Source organism: Ochotona princeps, chromosome 13, assembly GCF_030435755.1.
Source record: "Ochotona princeps isolate mOchPri1 chromosome 13, mOchPri1.hap1, whole genome shotgun sequence".
NCBI lineage: Eukaryota > Metazoa > Chordata > Mammalia > Lagomorpha > Ochotonidae > Ochotona > Ochotona princeps.
The window spans coordinates 62,371,700-62,386,661 of NC_080844.1; the positions used below are offsets into that span (position 1 = coordinate 62,371,700).

The following is a 14,962-nucleotide window of genomic DNA, read 5'->3' on the forward strand; positions in this document are numbered from 1 at the left end:
TGTTGGAAAAGCAGAATACATCTACAGAGGGACAGAGAAAGATCTCTGTCCACTGGTTTAGGTTAGAGCTGAGCCAATCTGAAGCCAGGAGCCAGGTATCCCATGAGAGTACAAACATTTCAGATATAGATCATACAACTTATAAATAAAATTTTGAGATACAAAATTAACTAAATACAGGATTAATTTTAGAAGGAAAAGCATACCAACAATGGAACAGAAAATAAATGAAAATGATGTGATAGCATGAATATCACTACGCACGAAACTAAACCTCAATTAAGGCTCAAAAAATATTTCCTAAAACACCTGTGATGCAGATTATAAACAAAATATATAAAGTCAAATATATGTAAACCAACATCTAGGTTTAAAAATAAAAATACATAATTATATGCAAGTTATACATATTAGAAAAATCAATCTCTCAGTTTAAGAAATACTGGCTGTTGGGCCCGGTGCCCAACCTAAATCCCTCGCCTCACATATGCTGGGATTCCATACGGGCGCAGGTTTGTGCCCCAGCTGCTCCACTTCCCATCCAGATCCCTGCTTGTGGCCTGGGAAAGCAGTCGAGGATGGCCCAAGGCCTTGGGACCCTGCACCCACACGGAAGACCCAGAAGAAACTCCTGGCTCCTGGCTTCATATCGACTCAGCTTTGGCCATTGAGGTAGGGGAGTGAACCAGTGGACAGAGGATCTCTGTCTCTACTTCTCTCTGTGGATTTGACTTTCCAGCTTAAAAATAAACAAATCTTAAAAAAAAAATACTAACTGTATTTCTCCCACATGGGTTCAGAGTCCAAAGGCTTTGGGCTGACCTCCACTGCTTTCCCTGGCTACAAGCAGGGAGCTGGATGGGAAGTGGAGCTGCTGGGACACTAACTAGCACCAATATGGGATCCCAGTGCATGTGAGGTGAGGACCTTGGCCACTGAGCCATGGTGCCAGGCTTAACTTGTTACACACACCTAGGTTACCATGTCCCTTCTACTGGAGTATGTGTAAATACCATGGAATACCCATCATGGAATCATGGCCTTTACATCATATTCTGGCACATCCATGTGCCACCTACATGGGAGACCTGGAAGAAGTGCCTGGCTTTGGCCTGGTTCATCCCTCGCTGCTGCAGCAATCTGTGGAGCGAACCAGAAGATGGAGATACTTTATATGTGTGTGTGTGAGAGACAGAGATTCTCTGTTAACTCATTGAAATAAAGCAAACAAATCCTGAAAAAGGAAAAAAGGGGGGGAGCGGTCTGCTTTCCCAGGTCTCATTCTAAAACCTGCCACTAGTGGATTTGTCGCTCCAACCTTAGCCTACACATTCACCCCGACAGGCCCCCACTCGGACCAGAGTCCACGTCACGGAGCCTTATCCCCGCATCACTGGTTCTCCACTAGAACGGCCATTCCAGGACGTTTACTAATGTTATTTCCAATAGCAGTGCAGTTGTTAACTTATGGATGAAGGCGGGCCAAGCGAGCATGGGGCTCCCTCTCATGCAGATAGAATTAACAGAACAACCCCCAGAAGCCACAGTTTAGCTGCATTATGGTTGGGTATGACTAAGCCAGGCTACAAGGCACAGAGAGCCTTTGAAAGTCCTTAACTACATATGGGCTGATGACAATTTCCAAGCAGAACTCTATCAAGGAAGTCACTATATAAAATACTTTGCCTGGACCAGAGTTAGCAAAGGTGTGATGTAAATGTCTCCATGCAGATGAAGTGACGATGAAGCTACAGTCAACACTGCCACTAAGGAAAAGCAAACAAATATGAAACAGGCCAATCCAGACAGCAATTCAGACCTTAGCTTAGGCAAAAAACTGTTGGAAGCACTGCAGTGACAGTGGACTGGCCAAGTGAGGCGACTGGTTACAACAGTCCAAGTACCACATCCACAAAGATTAGGTAGGGTAGGCAGCTTCCTTTGTTTTTCAGGTTTGTTAAAGGGAGCCAGAGGTTGAGATAGCTCTTCCACCTGATGGCTCATTTCCTAAATGCGTACACAACAGAAGGTCCTGGCCAGGAAAACCCAGGAGCCAGGAGCTCAACCAAGTTTCCCGCATGGGTGGCAGAAACCCCAACACTTGAGCCCCCATCAGCCGCGTCCCAGTGTGCAGAAACAGGACTCAAAGCCAGCTACAGTGCCAGGCAGCGCCTGCCAGCTGGGCCGTACAACTGCCCCAAAGTGTTCCCTGAGTATTGAACACTAAAAAGCCTGCATATTTGAGCTTTATATCTTGAAGTCACTTAGAATTTAATTTAGATCTGTACTAAATTACAAAAAATGAGCTAGGAAAAGAAAATGCTAGTCAAAATAGTACCAAGTACGTATTTTAGGGCAAAATGAAATTTGAGCGTGCCCTTACTTGTGCGTAGAATACACATCTATCAAATCAATTAATAACAATGGCATAAAGGAAATTTCTGAAGACAACTAAGTTTAGTAGGTATCTGTCTAAAAAGCACATTTAAATATAAGATAAAAAAACCTTTCACCAATGCTAGGAACGTACACTACTGAAGTTTTGATGATCTGTGATGACTTCTAGATTTTTACCAAGATTTGCCAACTCTCATGAAGCTATGTGATCACTTGGGGATGGTAATTCAAAAAAAAACTAAAAGACCTCTCAAATGTCACACTTTCTGAACTATCAACACAAAACCACCAAGGGACTGTATTCTCACTCTCCTACAGAACCAATTCGACCTTCAGAAGCCTCCTCTCTGACGATGGAACCATCACTTCCCCAGCCACGCAGCCTTAACCTTGAGAATTTGCAACCATGATGAATTTCACAGTTAGTCCAATAGCCAAGTTCTTTGGGTTATTCCTCTGCAAACAAGGGTGGTGAGGAGGGGAGATTTGTGAATTCAAGATTTCTGAGACATGTCAACTCAAAATAACTTATCAACCTAGTTTAGGTCCTAAATTAAACAAAGTAACTGTAAAAAATTTACAAAAATTAGAGAAACATAAGCATAAGCTAGGTCTGGGATATTGGGATTTTAGTTCTTTTAGGTATGGAGGTGAAACTACAGTTGTTTTGCAAATGTCCTTATCTTTACATAAAATTATATCCTCAATTTGTCCCAAACTACTCAAAAGGGGGTGGAGGTGGCACTCGGGTGCAGCAATAGATGAATACAATGTGTGAATAACTGTTTATACTGTGGCTCATGTATACTCATGAATTTAGCTTCCTATAATTCTTATTTAAGCCATCATGCACACATGAACGTCCTTCTATCTTTTATTCTCAGTGTTTTTTCCTGAAGCCACTGATTCCCAACAGCCCGAGTGCCCCTGACCTGCCTGCACACCCCACGTGGTCTTGGGTTACACCTGCCTCACCAGCCCCTCCTCACTCACACCACTGCCCCCATTTTTCTTCAGCCTCTGCTTGGGTTACATATCCTTCCTCTTTCGCAGCTCCCTCTCGGCCACTTCAGAATAGCCCCAGCCATTGCCTGGAGCACACGCTGTAAGTGACTCTACGTACCTGTGGAGGGACTGGGTAGGGGGACACTGCCTGCCCCTTTGTACAGCCAACACTTTGACAACAGAGGTTCGCTCTGGAGAGTCATACAACCTTTCTTGAAAAGGGTAATTCTGAAATCTGCTTAAGACTCACAATACAACAGACTACAAAGGAGAGGTTATAGGTGGCAGAGACTTCCCTGTTAGCCCACGCAACCTTCCTTCCAAATTGCCACACGGTAAAAACAGCTGTAAATATTTTTTTTAATTATTTATTATTTTTAATTCATTAATTACATTGTATTATGTGACACAGTTTCATAGGTACTTGGATTCTCTCCACCCCTCCCCAAACCCTCCCACCATGGTGGATTCCTCCACCTTGTTGCATAACCACAGTTCAATGTAAATATTTTCACATAGTGAAAACAGACACTGTGGAAACCAATGTTACCTTATACTTCATCTTGGGGCAGGAATGGATGTAGAAGCCCATGTAGTAATAGCTGAGCTGGGCCGTCTTCTCATGCAGTTTCCTGGTGAGAGCCATCTCTCTGCCGAAAGAGCACACAGAGGCACAGCTGAGGCCAGTCCCCACGGCCACACACAGGCCATGGGATGGCAAATGTTTATACAGTCCCGTATCAAACCACCAAAACATCCAAATCCAAAACACCATAATATTTTTACTGAAGAGACACCAATAAATCAAAGCCCAGTTCGGTGAGAAAATGTACCTGACTCCAGGTTTCACACTGCTCTGAAATTCAAACCGCTTAGAATTAACCAGATCCAAAAGGGCCTTCTTACTATTCACTAGGCCCATGAGTTCTCAGAGCGTCTGGGTTTTACAACAGATCTCACAAACTCAAGTCAAGCACGCCAAGGAACAAGGATGCTGCTGTGAGCCCTGGCGTGCAGCTCCTTTGCGTCCCTAGATGGGACGCCGACATGCGCTGTCCTGACAGCTGGAGGGCAACCCCGTCATCTGCTACCACTTCTCTGCCAGCATACTGACTGCCCACATCTATGTGCAAAGTGGTTTTAACTTGTCCGTGGGTAAATCCTGGCACACTTCATCCTACTTGCCCAGCTGAACGGGTGCATTGGACACCATGGTCTGCGAGCAGGAAGAGGCTGTCTTGCTTTCGGGTTGCTTCCTGAAGGCTGGCTTCCCCCTTTCTCCCCTTGCATTAGCAATGAATGTTTGAAATGCAGAAAAACAAATGTATTTCAAAACTGATTAATCCACGCATTTTTCTCCACTCAGATTTGAACTTCTCAACGTTTGTTACCCTAAAAATTAATCTTTACACTTCACATATTTTTAAATTCAGGCAGAGTAAGTCAACCCTGAGACCATCTCATTCCAACACGGTTCCCAGCCACAGCGGACTCTCACCTGGTCTGGCCAGGCCCAAACCTGGGAGTCAACCTTGCTGCTTTTATTCTCACTCTCACGCCTAATCCCCCAGCAAGTCCTTCAGGTCCAAAGCCCTTGCCAGACAGTCCGGTTCAGAACACAGTATGATTCCCTAGACACAGGGTAGCCTCCCAACTGATTTTTCTCTGTCTTTGCTTCTCCACAGTCCCCACAGACTGTTTTTTTTTTTTTTAAAGATTTATTCATTTTATTACAGCCAGATATACACAGAGGAGGAGAGACAGAGAGGAAGATCTTCCGTCCGATGATTCACTCCCCAAGTGAGCCGCAACGGTCGGTGCTGTGCCGATCCGAAGCCGGGAACCAGGAACCTCCTCCGGGTCTCCCACGCAGGTGCAGTGTCCCAATGCATTGGGCCATCCTCAACTGCCTTCCCAGGCCACAAGCAGGGAGCTGGATGGGAAGTGGAGCTGCCGGGATTAGAACCGGCGCCCATATGGGATCCTGGGGCTTTCAAGGCGAGGAGTTTAGCCGCTAGGCCACGTTGCTGGGCCCCCCACAGACTGTTAAAAGCAATCTTTCTAAACTTCTAAATTAATGTTGTTTGAAAAGCAGAAAGAGATCTTCCAACTGCTGGCGCCCTCACCAAATGTTTTCAACAACTAGGGGCTGGACAGAACTAGGTTCTCACAGAACTTAAAACTCTGTCGGGGCCGTCAGCTGAGGGCCTCCCCCCAGAGTATGTGTCAGAGGGAAGCTGAGACTGGGGGCAGAGTCAGGATTCGAACCCAGACACCTCCTGCGGGATGTGGGTGTGCCCACCAGCAGCTTAGCCACTCAGCCCCAGCTGAGCCATTCTTTGCATTAATCAAATCACGCCCAAGTATACTTTCTGATGATCACACTGTGAAATCACCTACACAGTTCTCAGAACGTGCCCCTAAGATTAAATGATGTTGATTTGTCCTATTTCTTCTAGCAGACACATACTTCCATTTATTCCTACCACATTAACTTAATCAACGGTGAAAAATATGCATGAAAGAAATGACAAGAATATAAACACTACAACACTCAGGGACATAAATAGTTCTACTGGCAGCTTAAATAAATGTACAAGCTAAACAACAAAAGCATTTTATGAATACGATTATTTGCTACAACCCAGGGTACTTGGAAATCTTAAGTTAGAGATTTACCAAGGGACACTTGTACTTCTACAGGACAGTATGTAACTAACAGACTGAGAGCAACACATCATTGCAACATACTGCCAAATCGGATGAGTACTGTCACATACTGAAATAGAATCATAGCAGCCATCTTACCTTAGCGCCGAGTAGACACCCAGGGACAGGAAGGAGTAGTCGGGGTCATAGTACAAGTACACGGACGAGACACAGGAGGGAAGGATGTCGATCACGCCCACGGCAATGATCTTGCCGTCCAGCCAGTACTGCTGGTGGAAGGAGCCATACCCGCACTCGGGTCCACCAGCGGCGATCTCTGCCTAGGAACGAGCAGACACACACACATGACCAGACTGAACACTTCTTTCTGTGGAAGCCCGTAAGTATTAATCTACTGTGCTTTTATTCTACTCAGGCTGCAAGTCCTAAATCATTGTCTTACTGCTATGGTCTTCCCTATGCTAGGCCTTCCCTGTGCAAAACATTTTATTCTTAACCAAACAAAAGAAACAGAGAAATCAACTTAAGACCTTCTCAATTTATTTATCTTTTTAAAGACTGCTTTATTTGGAAAGAGTTACAGAGAGGGAGAGACAGATCTTCCACCTGTTGATTCACCCTCCAGCACTGATGCAAGAACTTCTTAGGACATCACATGGGGACAGGCCTTCGGCACAGCCATTTAAGATGTTGCTTGTGGGGCCAGCACAGAGGCTCAAACAGGTAATCCCTCACCTTCGAGTGCTGACATCCAATGTGGGCACCGGTTCATATCCTGGATGCACCACTTCCCATCCAGCTTCCCTCCAGCCCGGGAAGGCAATGGAGGATGCCCCAAGTCCTTGGGACCCTGCAGCACCCAAGTAGGAAACCCAGAGGAGGCTCCTGGCTTCAGACTGGATTTGAGACGGATAACTGAAAGACGTGAATTTGAGCCCTACCTCCAGTGCGTGTTGTTTGAGCAACACAACAACTACACTTGCAGAAGTTCCAAGCTCTGCGCTGTTCACACAGGCTGCTCACCTCAAAGGTGGCTCTGAGAGACTAGCTGTTCACATTGTGCAGCAAAGCTTCCACTTTCCATTTTAAGGGATTGCACAAGCACAGCCTAAAAGACTCGGTCTGAAAATTACACCTGTGGGTCTTTTAACAGCAGTCATTTAAACTATCTTTAATTTCCATATAAGCAAGCAGTGTCACAATTGGCAAAGTTTAATAGCTTATCTCCAGCGTCTGAAAGTTTGCAGTTTTAGAAATGTCAGAGCTAATTAGCCAAGTTATTTTTCAGAAGTTCTGCCATTTCAGGGATTTAGTGGATAACAGGATAAAAGAAAATAACATAAGTTCACTTCTAAGCTACACAGAAGAAACGCCGCTGAGGACGGTGTGGAAGGATGGCCTGCCCTGCGATTAATGAGGCACACGGCAGCAGCACCAGAGGCACTGTGCGGACGGGCTGCCTCTGTGTGCAAGCGTCTTCTCCCTCCCAGCACACTGCTCCCACGGGGGTGCACAACCGACTCTGCTAAGGCACCTCTACCTGTCTTCTCACCACCTGCCTCCGCGTACCCCAGTTATACCTGTAACGGACATCTTAAAGGCTCAACAGAACACCAAGGAGGTGGAATTCCCTCCCAGGTGTCAGGGCAGCATCTGGGGCGACCTGACAGGGGATTCAGAGAGAAGAGTGAGTCTGTGAGGCTTCAGAGCAACAGAACCCAAGTCCTCAGGCCACAAACTCTTCTCCCAAACCGTATACTGAAATCTATACTTAGACAAGGGCCTAAATTTTTGGTAAACAATTAATACAGGCTCTCAAATGCAATTATTTCAACACTTGACAAAAAGTCTGCATTGTTTTAATAACTCAGCCCTGCAACTGTTTTTCATTTGATTAAGTTTCATGCAACTGCACCAAGGCATGGATGCATTTCACAAAGGAGTGCCAAGCCTTTGTAGCACCAAAACCTACAGGATTTCTCAAAAACATCAAAACCCAAACTTGAAAACCCAAAATCAGTCTATAAAAATAAAGAATAAATTTAATGTGGAAATTGTAAATGGTAATATTCATGGTTAGTGCATCACACAATTTATAACTGGTGATTTAAAAACCAATGCAGGCACTGGAGCCATGGCTCAGTGGCTAAGTCCTCCCCTTGCAAGCACTGGGATCCCATATGGAGCTTGTGTCCCCACTAGCTAGCTCCACTTCCCATCCAAGCTAGCTCCCTGCTTGAGGCCTGGGAAAGCAGTCCAGGATAGCCTAAAGCCTTGGGACTCTGCACCTGCGTGGGAGATCCAGAAGAAGCTCTTGGCTCCTGGCTTCAGATCGGGCTCAGCTCCAGCTGTTGTGGCCATTTGGGGAATGAACCAGTGGATGGGAGATCTTCCTCTCTCTTTGTCTCTGTAAATCTGATTATATCCGTAAAAATAAAATAAATCTTTCAAAACAATAAATGCTGACATAAGGCAATCTTCATGTAAAATACAAGATCTAGCAGCCCTTTCAATATTGTTTGTGCTATATCTCAGTGGGTCTGATATTTTGGCTTTATTTATTCAAAGGAGTTTTTTTTTTTTCCTTAATTTCTTCACTGACTCATGGGTCACACAGTAGCATTGTTTGCTTCAGGAAAGTTTTTGATTTTATTTTTCATTTCTTTAGCAACACATTGGTCATCCAGCAGCTACTTAACTTGATGTTGCTGTTAATTTTTGCAGGGTCTCCCCCACAGACTCCTCTAGTACCCCGTTGCCGTAGGGGGTGAGCCTGCTGCCCGCCATCCAGCCTCCCGGTGTGCGAGAAACAAACAGAGGAACAGGGGTTCTGTCTGAGCAGTTCTGGTTTATTTGGGAAATTCACTTTCTTATATAGGGGAGTGAATAGCCTCAGACCAGGAATCCCAGAATTCCAGGAGGGGAAAAAACTAGGAGCCAATTACTAGGAGCACAACTGTGGAAGGCACCTCCCCTAGGCCGGGGTAGGTGAGCCAAATGGCCCTTGCCAGTCTGTCTTTCTTTGAAATGACTCGACCCCTGCCCTGGCTCTCACCCAGGGCTCTGTCCTTGGCAGCCATCTTGCTCACCACATGGAACCCAGTGACCTTGACTATTAGTTGCTATCTTGTTGACTTAGTGACCTCTTTGCCCCTGAGCCCCACAAATTTTCCTTTCTTTTCCTCCAGTTGTTAACTTGTTTAATGGCTTTTCATTTAAGGGGATGTATAATAACTGTGTAATAGACTATCATACCCAGATGTGAAGATACAGTGCAGTATGCATCTCTACTTCTAAATCGAAGATGGACTCCCAATAAAACTGTTAAAAATGTATCTTGATAATAGGATGCTGGTCCCTCTGCCATTGTCCATACCTACAATGTCAGGATACACTTAAGTAGCAGAATGATGGACTTATGATTGCTTATGAAGGACTATAGTATTGTAATGATAGAGGGGATGCCAGAGAGGGATGGGGTTTGGGAAGTGATATTCCAGAGTCTATGAAATTGTACCATAAAATAATAAAATAAATAAATTCAATTAAAAAAATAAAAATATAAATGCAGCTGATTCCAAAAATCCAGATAATATATTAAAGATGAGGAAACACATCCAATTATCACAAGAGATTCTTACTCCTTTCTCCAATCATATTTTTACATCAACATGTGTTAATGTTATGATTGGTTTTAATAAACAAGGTTGAGGGGCCAGCACAGTGGCCCCAACCCTCTGCCTGCTCGAGCCGGCATCCCACGTGTGCGTCCTTCACACCCAGCTGCTCACACTCGGATCCAGCTCTCTGCTAGTGGCTTGGGGCAGCAACAGAGGATGGCCCAAGGCCTTTGGCCCCGGTACCCACATAGGAGACTGGGAGGAAATTCCTCGCTCTCAGCTTGGATCAGCCCATTTCTGGCAGTTGTGACCACTTGGGGAATAAACCAGCAGATGGAAGACTCCTCTGTCTGTCTCTCCTTCTCTCTCCACAGAATCTTTCTTTGAATAAAAATAAATAAATCTTTTGGTTGAATAATTACTAGTGATTACTGAAAGCAATTACTAGTGTCTTCATCTGTCCGGTGCACGCAGTAGCAAGGGAAGGCCCTCGGGCTGCAGCCTGGGAGGTCCGAGAGCAAGGCACAGCAGGTGTGGTCAGCCAGGGCCTCATGGACGGTGCTCTCTCATGCTCACAGATTAGGGTCAGGCAGGGGAGGCTGAAGGCTCCCTTCAAATCCTCCTTTAGCGGCACAAACCCCATTCAGAAGGGCAGGCCCTCAGGACCCCATCAGTTCCCAAAAGGTCTCAGCTTTAAGAGTGGGTATTAGACTGTAACAAACAAAGCCCAGGAAGCTGCCAAGCCTCAGCCTCTGGCGCTGGGTGCTCGCTCAGCGCAGTCCTCGGCTTGCTTTTTCACTGACTGCGTGACTTTACAGCTCTGCAGAGGCAGAGGCCAGCCTGAAGACTTGTATCCAGGGCGGATGAATCAACCCAAAGGTTACAGTTTACAGCACTCTAACATAATCTGTTGTTTTATCTACCTAGCAATCTCATCTCATCTCTCTCTAAGATTTATTTTTATTAGAAAGTCAGATTTACAAAGAGGAGAGACAAAAATCTTCCATCTGCTGATTCACTTTCCAAGTGGCAGCAACAGCTGGAGCTAAGCCAACCCAAAGTCAGGAGCCAGGAGCTTCTTCTGGGTCTCCCATTCAGGTGCAGGGTCCCAAGGCTTTGACCCATCCTCAACTGCTTTCCCAGGCATGAGCAGGGAGCTGTAAAAGTGGAGCAGCTGGGACACAAAACAGCGCCCATACGGGATCCCAACGCATGCAAGGTGAAGACTTTAGCCACTAGGCTACTATGTTTGACCCTCATGTATCTCATTTTATAGAACTGTTAGCTGTATCAATGTCTCTATAGTCTCAAATGGTTTTTGTGCCTGTCAATGTGTGGAAGGTTTTGCATTAAGTAATCAGTCAAAGAAAACTTGACATGTGTTCGTACTCTATTTGCATGAAAAGTCATGATTTTACCCTTTTGAAAACTACATTTAAAAATTCTGGCGGAATCTCCAGGGGAGCTCAAGTGGACTCGCTTAGTGGAAAAAAACAAGCATGAGGAACACTTCACTCGGCCTGCCTTCTGTGGCTTGTCATGTCCTTGTTCTCAAAGAGCTCCGCACGCAGCAGCAGAGCTCCTCCAGCCACTCCGCCCTTTCTCCCTTTCTCTGGGTGTGTGAGCCTGTGCTCAGCTCCTGACCAGGGCACTAAGCCCACCGTGCTGGATGAACGAGGGAGCCCTCTGCCACGTGACACCTGCAGATGCAGCTGACTAAGGCCAGCTGTCTCCGAGATGCGAACGGGCACCTGCTGTTTTCTTCTGACCCGAGGCTGAAGTTGTGGAGCTGAAGAGTTCTCTCTGCGTTTGGGCATGTATAATTCATGGTGGGCAGAGCATCTTACTACTTTGAGAGGATATTAGTAAATTGCACCATCATCGTTCGTACATAAGGCTCTGCAAAACTGATTTATGAATAAGTAGGAATAAATTTAAAAATTCTCCAAATTCAGAAACTAAATTCAAAAACATTTCTAAGAATCCAAATCCAACCGAACCAAGCTGAAACTTTGCATAAATCAAAATGGCTTAAGGAAGAAAAAAAATAATCAGCCCAAGTCCTGGCTGCTCCACTTCTGAGCCGGCTCCCTGCTGGTGGAGAGGGAGCCAGGCCTCGGGCCTCTGCTCCCGTGAGGGTGAGATCCTAAAGAGGCGCCTGGCTTCAGGCCTGTCCAGTGGACGCAAGACCTCTCCCCATCTCCAGCTGCAGTCCTGCTTCTCAAATAGTAAAAACAGATGTTTTCTTAAAAAAAGACTTACTCTTAAGGAAAATATGTGACTATTCTGAAGTGGCAGCTTGTTCACAATATGAATGAACATTCATATCAAAGATAAAACTTGAGGGAGGACAGTATATTACAGATAGAAAAAGTGGCTATGATTTCCCTTGGCTCACTAACATTTCCTTTTGTCTTAAATCCTAAGTTTTAAACAGACTTCTGGCAATGCAGCACAAAATGACTCAAAGAGAAAACAGAATCACTAACTTCTCTGTTCTACAGAGCAGTCCGCATTCACCGAGCTCCGTAACACGCACCTCGGAAGTCCCTGACTGTCCCTATGTGAGCCTTGATGTAATGCCAGTTCAACTCCAGACACACGCGTTTTCAAGCTTTCTGGTGGGAGAAACACATCCCAGTTTCCACACCGACTGAGAACTCAGTGAGCGCCGACACCACATAAGCACGTCCCTAAGGGAACTAGTCCACCCCAGGATCTACTACTCAAACTCTCTCTGAACCATTCATGCACATCTAATGGGGCAATGGAAACCGTCTAGGCAGATGACCTTGGCTTCCAACACAGCTGAAAGGTCCCTCAGTAATGAGGAGGATCACCACTTGCTAAGAGAAGACAAGAAGAGAAGACACCTGGAAAGGACCTGGGTTTTCGGATGCCTAAACTAAGCCACATTCCTCGCGAGACAAGCTTCGACAGGGAAACTCACGGAACCTCTTCAGTCTGGTTTCCTAATCCATGTGTGCCGTCCTTCCCTCTCCAGGGGGACCTCGGCGAGGTCACCAACTGAGGGCAGTCTCCAGGGAAACGAGTCCACCTGGCTCAGGATTCAAGCTACAGTTGCTTCAACTCCACAGTGACATGGAAGTTGACTCCTCCACGTATGCAACATTCACTGAGCGCCCCCACAATCCCGGAGAAAACGGGCAAGCAGAGCAAGCCCAGTGACCTGAACAACTCTTGCTCTGCCACGGGCCTTGCTGGCAGCCCCGCTCTCCTCAGCATCACCCAGGAGCCCCGACTAAGCCAAGGGGGCACAGCCATGCGATGCCAAGAGATTCTCCCCCAGAACTCCAAGTGACAGCTCTGCTCTGACCCCAGAGCACTGGCCTCAGTCTGAACCTGACAGCCACGTGCCAAGGGACATTCTAGCTTTCCATTTCTTTCTTTCTAAAGATGTATTTTTTTTTTTACTGGAAGGGCAGATATACAGAGAGAAGGAGAGAGAGAGGAATATCCTCCATCCATTGATTCACTCCTCAAGTGGTCAGAGCTGAGCCGATCTGAAGCTAGGAGTCAGGAGCATCCTCTAGGTCTCCCACGCAGATGCAGGGTCCCAAGGCTTTGGGCTGTCCTCGACTGCTTTCCCAGGCCACAAGCAGGGAGCTGGATGGGAAGTGGGGCTGCTGTGATTAGAACCTGTGCCTGTATGTAATCCCACTGAGTGCACTGTGAGGACTTTAGCTGCTAGGCTACTGCACCGGGCCCTAGCTTTCTATTTCTTCCCGTTCTGTGCCAATGACAGACTGTCACCATTCTGAGGCCATGCAGCCTCCCTCAGTTTGTTCTCAGTGGTCCTGCCTCTTTAAGCAAAGCTGGGTCTCCTAAGTTTGAAGCCAGCAAGCAGACAGAAGTCTCTGCTAACTCAAAGGGCAACCTTCTGTCCAGGCTCATTTCCACGTCTCTCACCACACATGACGCTCAGCAGCCTCCCGATGGAAACTGTCCGAACTCCCAGAGCCAGCCTGACAACCCTACTTCTAGCTCACCTCCTTCTCCACGGCTGCCTCTGTAAGCTCATCTCATCTCTACAGGACCCAGGGGTGGGCAGGAGCCATTCCTTCTTCCAAATTCTGGCCAGCAGGGAGATCCTTGTACTTCTACAACCACAGCAAGCAGCGGCGTTTCACATTCTGGCAGACTCGAGCTGTGAGCTAGACTGTCAGGGTCATTCAGTTTCATCCTCATGGCACAATGAATACTATCCAGCTACAAAGACGAGCATGAAATGCCCACCCCTGGCACCTGCGACTCAGGCAAACACAAGCAACTACACACACCCTCTCCCAGGCGATCGCAGTGCTCCAGGTCAGAGGACGAGCACTTCTCGGCTCGGGAACAAGCTTGGAAAGACAGTTTCATGAACTATCAAGTTATTAACACTGGCATTATTTAATGCTGAGTATGTATTAAATAGCCAACATGATTAGTAACAGCACTTATAGCTCAACACACAGAACTATCTTGCTAAATACCAAGACTGTGTCCTACGCTCATACTAGGAACAAGGATACCATATCCAGGACATCAATTGAGTCAGACCTTTACTACAGCATTCTGAAACAAATTTAAATGATATACTTTTTCATGTGGCTTTACTGAGATATACTTTATGTATCATAAAATGTCTTCATTTTAAATACAGGCTGGGCCCGGAGGCGTGGCCTAGCGGCTAAAGTCCTCGCCTTGAAAGTCCCGGGATCCCATATGGGCGCCGGTTCTAATCCCGGCAGCTCCACTTCCCATCCAGCTCCCTGCTTGTGGCCTGGGAAAGCAGTTGAGGATGGCCCAATGCCTTGGGACACTGCACCCGCGTGGGAGACCCGGAAGAGGTTCCTGGTTCCCGGCTTCGGATCGGCGCGCATCGGCCCGTTGCGGCTCACTTGGGGAGTGAAACATCAGACGGAAGATCTTCCTCTCTGTCTCTCCTCCTCTGTGTATATCTGGCTGTAATAAAATGAATAAATCTTTAAAAAAAAAAAAATACAGGCTTCTAGGACCTTCAGAAAATCAGCAGAACTACGACCCTATCCCCACCACCTGGTGCTGCCCTAGTTCCCTGAGGCTGCCGGACCCCGAGCCCAGGCAGCCTGTGTGCGGGAACCCGAGCCCAGGCAGCCGCTGCAGCCTGTGTGCGGGACCCCGAGCCCAGGCAGCCTGTGTGCGGGAACCCGAGCCCAGGCAGCCTGTGTGTGGGACCCCGAGCCCAGGCAGCCCAGCAGCCTAGGCAGCCTGTGTGCGGGACCCCG

General features: G+C 46.8%; 1 protein-coding gene across 6 annotated transcripts in view; it reads right to left on the reverse strand.

Annotated features, from left to right (window-relative positions):
• The window catches only part of ATE1 (arginyltransferase 1), a 115,415-nt gene that overhangs the window by 59,410 nt on the left and 41,043 nt on the right, over positions 1 to 14,962 (reverse strand). For all 6 annotated transcript variants that reach the window (XM_004579764.4, XM_058671161.1, XM_004579765.4 and 3 more), the window contains 2 exons: positions 6,211 to 6,392; positions 3,953 to 4,052 (listed from right to left, as the gene is read on the reverse strand). In XM_004579764.4, the coding sequence (XP_004579821.2) occupies positions 3,953 to 4,052; positions 6,211 to 6,392 (282 nt within the window). The remainder of the gene's footprint in view (positions 1 to 3,952; positions 4,053 to 6,210; positions 6,393 to 14,962) is intronic.